The 6000-nt window shown below is 37.7% G+C and overlaps 1 protein-coding gene across 1 annotated transcript in view; it reads right to left on the bottom strand.

Moving 5' to 3' along the window:
- LOC145411659 (uncharacterized) overlaps positions 1-4977 on the bottom strand; it is a 57086-nt gene extending 52109 nt beyond the window's left edge. Inside the window, exon 1 of the mRNA XM_080281664.1 lies at positions 4774-4977. Coding sequence (XP_080137790.1) covers positions 4774-4942 — 169 coding nt within the window. The 5' untranslated portion in view covers positions 4943-4977. The remainder of the gene's footprint in view (positions 1-4773) is intronic.
- Between the last annotated feature and the right edge of the window lie 1023 nt (positions 4978-6000).

Raw genomic sequence — 6000 nt, forward strand, 5'->3', positions numbered from 1 at the left:
GTGTCAAGTAGAAGGGAGATGAATCATGAAGAGAAGAAAATGGGATATAAGTCATATGAAGTAGAGAGGAAAGAAACAAGGAGGGAAAGTAAAGAAATTTGAAGAGGATGAGGATCCATTTAGGAAAGGAGAGATAGGGAGGGAAAGGGGAGAAATCAAGGTGAGAAGGGAGAAGAATCGGGAGAAGAGAGAGATACGGAGAGGAAAGAAGTGATGAGAGAAGGGTAACCAAAAAAGAAGGAAAAAAAGAAGAGAAATCATATCAGAGCAACCAAGGAGCAAAGGAGAAAAATCAGGAAGGGAAAGGAGAAAAAGGTAGAGGGAGAGAAAATAGGGAGGGGAGGGAGAGAAAAAGAAAGGAGGAGAGGGAGAGAAAAATATGGAGAGGAGGGAGAGAAAATAGGGAGAGGAGGGAAAGAAAACAGGTCTGGCAGAGTACGAGCTAGAAAGGAATAAAAAAAATAACAGGAGCACTAAGGGTGAGGAATGGGGTCACGACGAGGCTAACCTTTGATCAGCAATCGTCTTTATTGATAGGTTTACTCTCCTAAGGCATGTGGAGTTAGCGCCTCTCTCTCTCTCTCTCTCTCTCTCTCTCTCTCTCTCTCTCACACACACACACACACACACACACACACACACACACACACACACACACACACACACACACACACACACACACACACACACACACACACACACACACACACACACAAAGCAAGGTGGCAAGTGCATGACAAGGAAATGGAAGAAAGGTGAAATATGTAAAAAAGGAAGAAGAAAAAAAGAGAAGACTAGCGATACACTTAAAATAACTCTGCAAAACTCTTTATCTTAATTACCTCAATGAAGATCCAAAAATAGAGTCGACGTTGATTCCATGGTTACGTTGACTTTTCATTCTCGGTAATTAATGACGGTTTAATTTATCTTGGGTATCTCTGGTTGAAGTTATTAAAATAAATAATAAATCCCTTCACTGCGAATTAAAAGGATTATAAAGGAGCCTCATTAAGTTATTCAGTAGGATGGCGACAATTTTTTTTTTTTTTTTTTATTACTGTTTTATTCAACTAGATCCCAAGGTAGTGAAAATATTTAACAATCATCAATAACCCCTACAGCCAGACGTCTCGAATAGGCTGAGAGAGTGAGAGAGAGAGAGAGGGGGGGGGAGGGGGAGTGGAAGACTAAATTAAAAAGGTGTCATCGTACTGAACAGGTTACCCCTCCTCACCACGAGCGTTTTTTTTTTTTTTTTTTTCCAGAGCCATAATATCACCAGGAAATAGTACAAATAAAGGATAGGTTATATTAATGTAAAATGTTGTGTGGTAACTGAATACGTCGTAGTGCAAGGACCAAATTAGATGGGACAACTGGCGCCATTTTGGATCCGCATGTATCATCCGCTGCCCCGCTATTATTTTTATGTACTTAAGCTTGATGAATCTATTTTTTATTTTTTTGCCACGATGACGACACATTTAGTCTTCCGATCGTCAGACACATCGTAAGATTGTTATTTGTATGTCTGGATGATATAAGAATTAATGTGATATCATCTTTACTAATATGAGTCCTACAACATGGTAACAGTCGGAAAAAAAATGTCACCCATACAGTATATATCTCTTGTTTCAATACTTCGAGGTTTAACCCCCATTAGCACGTAAAAAGTTTTCATTTTCTTATTGCTATCCAAGACGATTTACATTCAGCTATGGAGGGACCTCAAACCAAAGTACCGGTAGCTTTTGTTATTTTTAACCCCTCCTCTTTGAAAAATCGCTCCTTAGCTTACATAATCGTCTGGCGATAGCGAGAATTAACTAAAGAAACTGATTCATCGTGTTGGATGGGTTAAAAATTGAAGAAAATTCAAGTCACCACTAGTTTTGTCTGTCTGAAATAATACGAGCCGAAGAAGTAAGTAAAAATAAGTAAATAAAACTTTCACCCTTACAGAACGGCCACAGTTCAAAGAATCTTTACCATCTTGCGCCAGATTTATCAACGCGTCTTGAACTTAACGCAGCAACAGTTGAAGGTGGTGACTCAGTTTAATCAACATTGCCATCCCGGCGACTTCCCAGCATATCCACATTTCCTTGTATTTGCTATTGCCAACATGAGTACCCTTATCAACCACTGCCGCGCCAAGTACGTTGAAGAATTTCGCCTTAGGGAGGTAACGTTACTATGAACTGAGTTTTTACATTATGCAGAAAACGGCATGGTTCTTTTTTTTTTTTTTTTCCAGTTTGTGCGCTGTTATATCGTTTGTCGTTCAGATAAGGTCTCCAGCACCCAATACTAAGACCGAAAATATTGTACACATATTTTTTCATGATTCTAACTTGTAAATATACCTTGATGTACTTACACAGAAGGAATTACCAGGCTGTGAGAATACTCTGTTATCTTATTATTTTTGGAAATATTGTCAGCTTTTGAAAATACTACATATATTTATAAACAGGACATTATCAGATGTAAAGTGAATGCATTAAATACAGTAATATATATTGCATGGTTATAAAAGTACTGTTCGTATATACCCGATTATAACATTACGAGTTTGTGTAATTATTTAGAGGTGATATTACAAGGGTGTGACAGAACTCCACCTGTATTTTTAAATATTAGTGTACTTGTGAGAATACAGGTCTGCTTTCAATAGTTGGTAATGCAATGCTGTTAAAATACAAACGTTACATGTTATTCTGTCAGAGAGTTTAATAGCAGCTTGTGAAAATACGCTACATGTATTTCTCTTACAGATGTACAAAAAAAATATGCAGGAAATATCTACAATTCTGTGGCCCGGAATTATGTAGAAAACTGTACTCAAATCAGATCATGATGAACTGCAAATATTGTGCCATATTGATTGAGTATTTTTAGTTTTATGTTAGGTTAGTTAATAACATTATTGGTAATAATGATATTAATAAATGATAGTAATTTAGTAAAGTTTTGTTAATAATTATACTGCCAGTAGCAAAAGGAAAATAAAGGTAAAAGTCATAAAGATAGATCTTAATATTAGTAATTATATATATATATATATATATATATATATATATATATATATATATATATATATATATATATATATATATATATAATTACTAATATTAAGATCTATCTTTATGACAATATACACACACACACACACACACATACAATATATATAAAGTTTTGTTAATAATTATACTGCCAATAGCAAAAGGAAAGTAAAGGTAAAAGTCATAAAGATAGATCTTAATATTAGTGATAAAATATATATATATATATATATATATATATATATATATATATATATATATATATATAGATAGAGATATATATATATTTATATAGATAGATAGATAGATAGATAGATAGATAGATAGATACACACACACACACACACACACACACACACACACACATATATATATATATATTACTGATTGAAGATTGGATTGTTTCCGGAATAATAATAATAAATAATAATAAATAATAATAATTAATAGTAATTTTATTAAGTTTTATTATATCCATACTAGGTATTTCTCTTGTTTTCCTAAGCGCGTAGAGTGAGTGAAGTTATCAGTGGAAATCAGCCCTTTTATTTCGTGGAGTTTGATTTATTGCAGCTTTATTTTATTTTTTATTTATATCTGCTTTATTCAGTTTAGGAGTGTCCCATCAGCGGTGAAGAAATTAATGAAGGCTGTATCTAACAGTTAGTTTGGAAGTCTCCTAAGTTGAATTAAATTTTCAGGAAATAGCAAGAATGAAATGATGATGATGATAATGTGCTGAAAAGGTTGTGATGATGATGATGATGAAATTTTTGCGTTTTTATTTAATCCATTCCGTTGACCTTTTTTGTTCTTGCGATCTTACGACAACCCAATTTCTGGAGAAACTTCAAAGTGTTAGGATTAGAAATATATCCTTTAACCCCTTCTCTACGAGAGGGCTAAAGCTAAATTAATAAGTTTGAGAGCTAGAGCAAAATATACAAGAAAAATATAGATCATAATAGTAATGACGTTGTTATGCATTTTGACTTTGAGAAAATGTACCAGTAAGAAATAAAATCAGTGGGAACCAAGATTATATTAATTATTTATACAAGCTGAGGTAACTTTGGCTAATTTAATTTGCTTGATAGATTAACATGCCTAATTGAAACAGCCTTCGTTAAATTTCATTATCAGATCTTCAGATATGGGTACAAAATGTTTAAGGTTGATCATTGTACGTATAGCCTAATACAGAGTTGTCTGTGTCATATTAAGGAGTTGATTACATAATGTAAAGTAAATCAATATACGCGAAATCAGAGTTGACCATACAGCGCATAAAAAAAAAAAATCACAAACGTAAAAAAAAAATAAAAAAATAAGAAATCAAGTGAGCGTAAATACAAATTAATTTTTAGACCTCGAGTGGCTTCACAGTGACGAGTATAATAGTCGGGTGTCAGCAGGAGTAAAGTGGAAAGGTCGTCAGTAGAGTTTAAAGGTTAGATGCGATAGTTTTGTAACAGTTAGGCTTCAAGAAGTGATCAAGGGTTGCAGATTAGTGTATTGTTTTTATTATTATTATTATTATTATATACCTCGAGTTGTTCGTATACTGCAACATAGTAATATATGAGTGTTAATTTTTTTCCCACCTAATTTCAGGGCCACAGAAGCATCTACCATGAGCTGAGCAGAGCGTGGGGTGACGACGAGACAAAAGCAGTGAGGCGGCATCCAGAACACAACTCACCGTCCTCCCTACCCAGGTAAGTCCTCAGCCTGTTTCTCGCCTCATCGTAGTAGCCTCGAAGCTTGTCCACGTTGGAGAGTTCCACCGTTGCTGCCGCTTCTTCCGCTTCCCACACAGTTTGCTCTCTCTTCCCCAGCCTTCTTCCATCCAGGTGTTCCATCCCACGCATGAAGTCTACCGCCACGCCATCTACGGATACGAGTAGCAATAATTTTGACCAGCTTGATATGGGCAAGAATTGAATTTTTGACAGACGATATGCTGCCCTTGCGTATAAGATCAGTTTATTTACAGACTTCTTTCCTTTGCGGACACGAACTATTTTTTTTGACTGGGTTCTTGCTTCCTTTGCCAGTACGATTTTTCTTATTCCCCTGCAGAAAAAAAGTTTGTTTTACTGACTTGTTCCCACGCCTTTTGCGGACACGATCTGTTTTTTTGACCGATGTCGTGCTTCCCTTGCCAGCACGAACTGTATTTTGACAGACTTCTTGCTTCCCCTGCGACACGAAGGGATTTTTGTCCCGACTTCCCGCCCGTTTCCTCTGTCGACACAAGCTGTTATTTTGGCAGATTTCTTGCGTATTTTCCGCGCGGACTCTAATTATTTTTTGGCGGACTTCTTGCCTACCTCCCCTGGGGACTTGTACTGTTTTTTGGAGGACTTCTTGCTTGTTTTTCCTGCGGACTCGAACTGTTTTTTGACGGACTTCTTGCCTGATTCCCTTGCCCGACCGAGCGACCGACCCTGCTGGCGGACCGGATTGACTTTCCTGTACGAGGTCGCAGGGTGTACTGAGGTGTGTCTGGCAGTCTCCCTCCCTCTGGTAGGTTGCCTGTCTGGTTGCTGTTCCGTTCCACCTCCCCTCCCTCCTTCCTCCACCCCACCCAACTCCACCCTATATCTCCCACACCTACACTCTCCTCCTACATCCTTCTTTCCCTCTCTCCTGCACCACCCATCCTCACCCACACCTTCCTTCCCTAGCTCACCATCACCCACACCCTTCCCTACCGCCCTCCCTCCATTCCCACTCTCTTTCCTCCCTGTTTTACTTTCCGCACCCTTCCTTCCTCCTTCCCCTCCCACGCCGCCCTCTCTTCATCCCTTCCCCCCCCCCACGACCTACCCATACCCACTCCTAGCCTTCTTCTCTTCTTTCTTTTCTCCCTCCCTCCCTTCCGTCCCTCCTTCCATCCTTCCTTCATTTCTTCCGCACCCGCACT

Source organism: Coenobita brevimanus, chromosome 90 (assembly GCF_032717465.1).
Source record: "Coenobita brevimanus isolate Jiangsu-jjx chromosome 90, ASM3271746v2, whole genome shotgun sequence".
NCBI classification, from domain to species: Eukaryota; Metazoa; Arthropoda; class Malacostraca; order Decapoda; family Coenobitidae; genus Coenobita; species Coenobita brevimanus.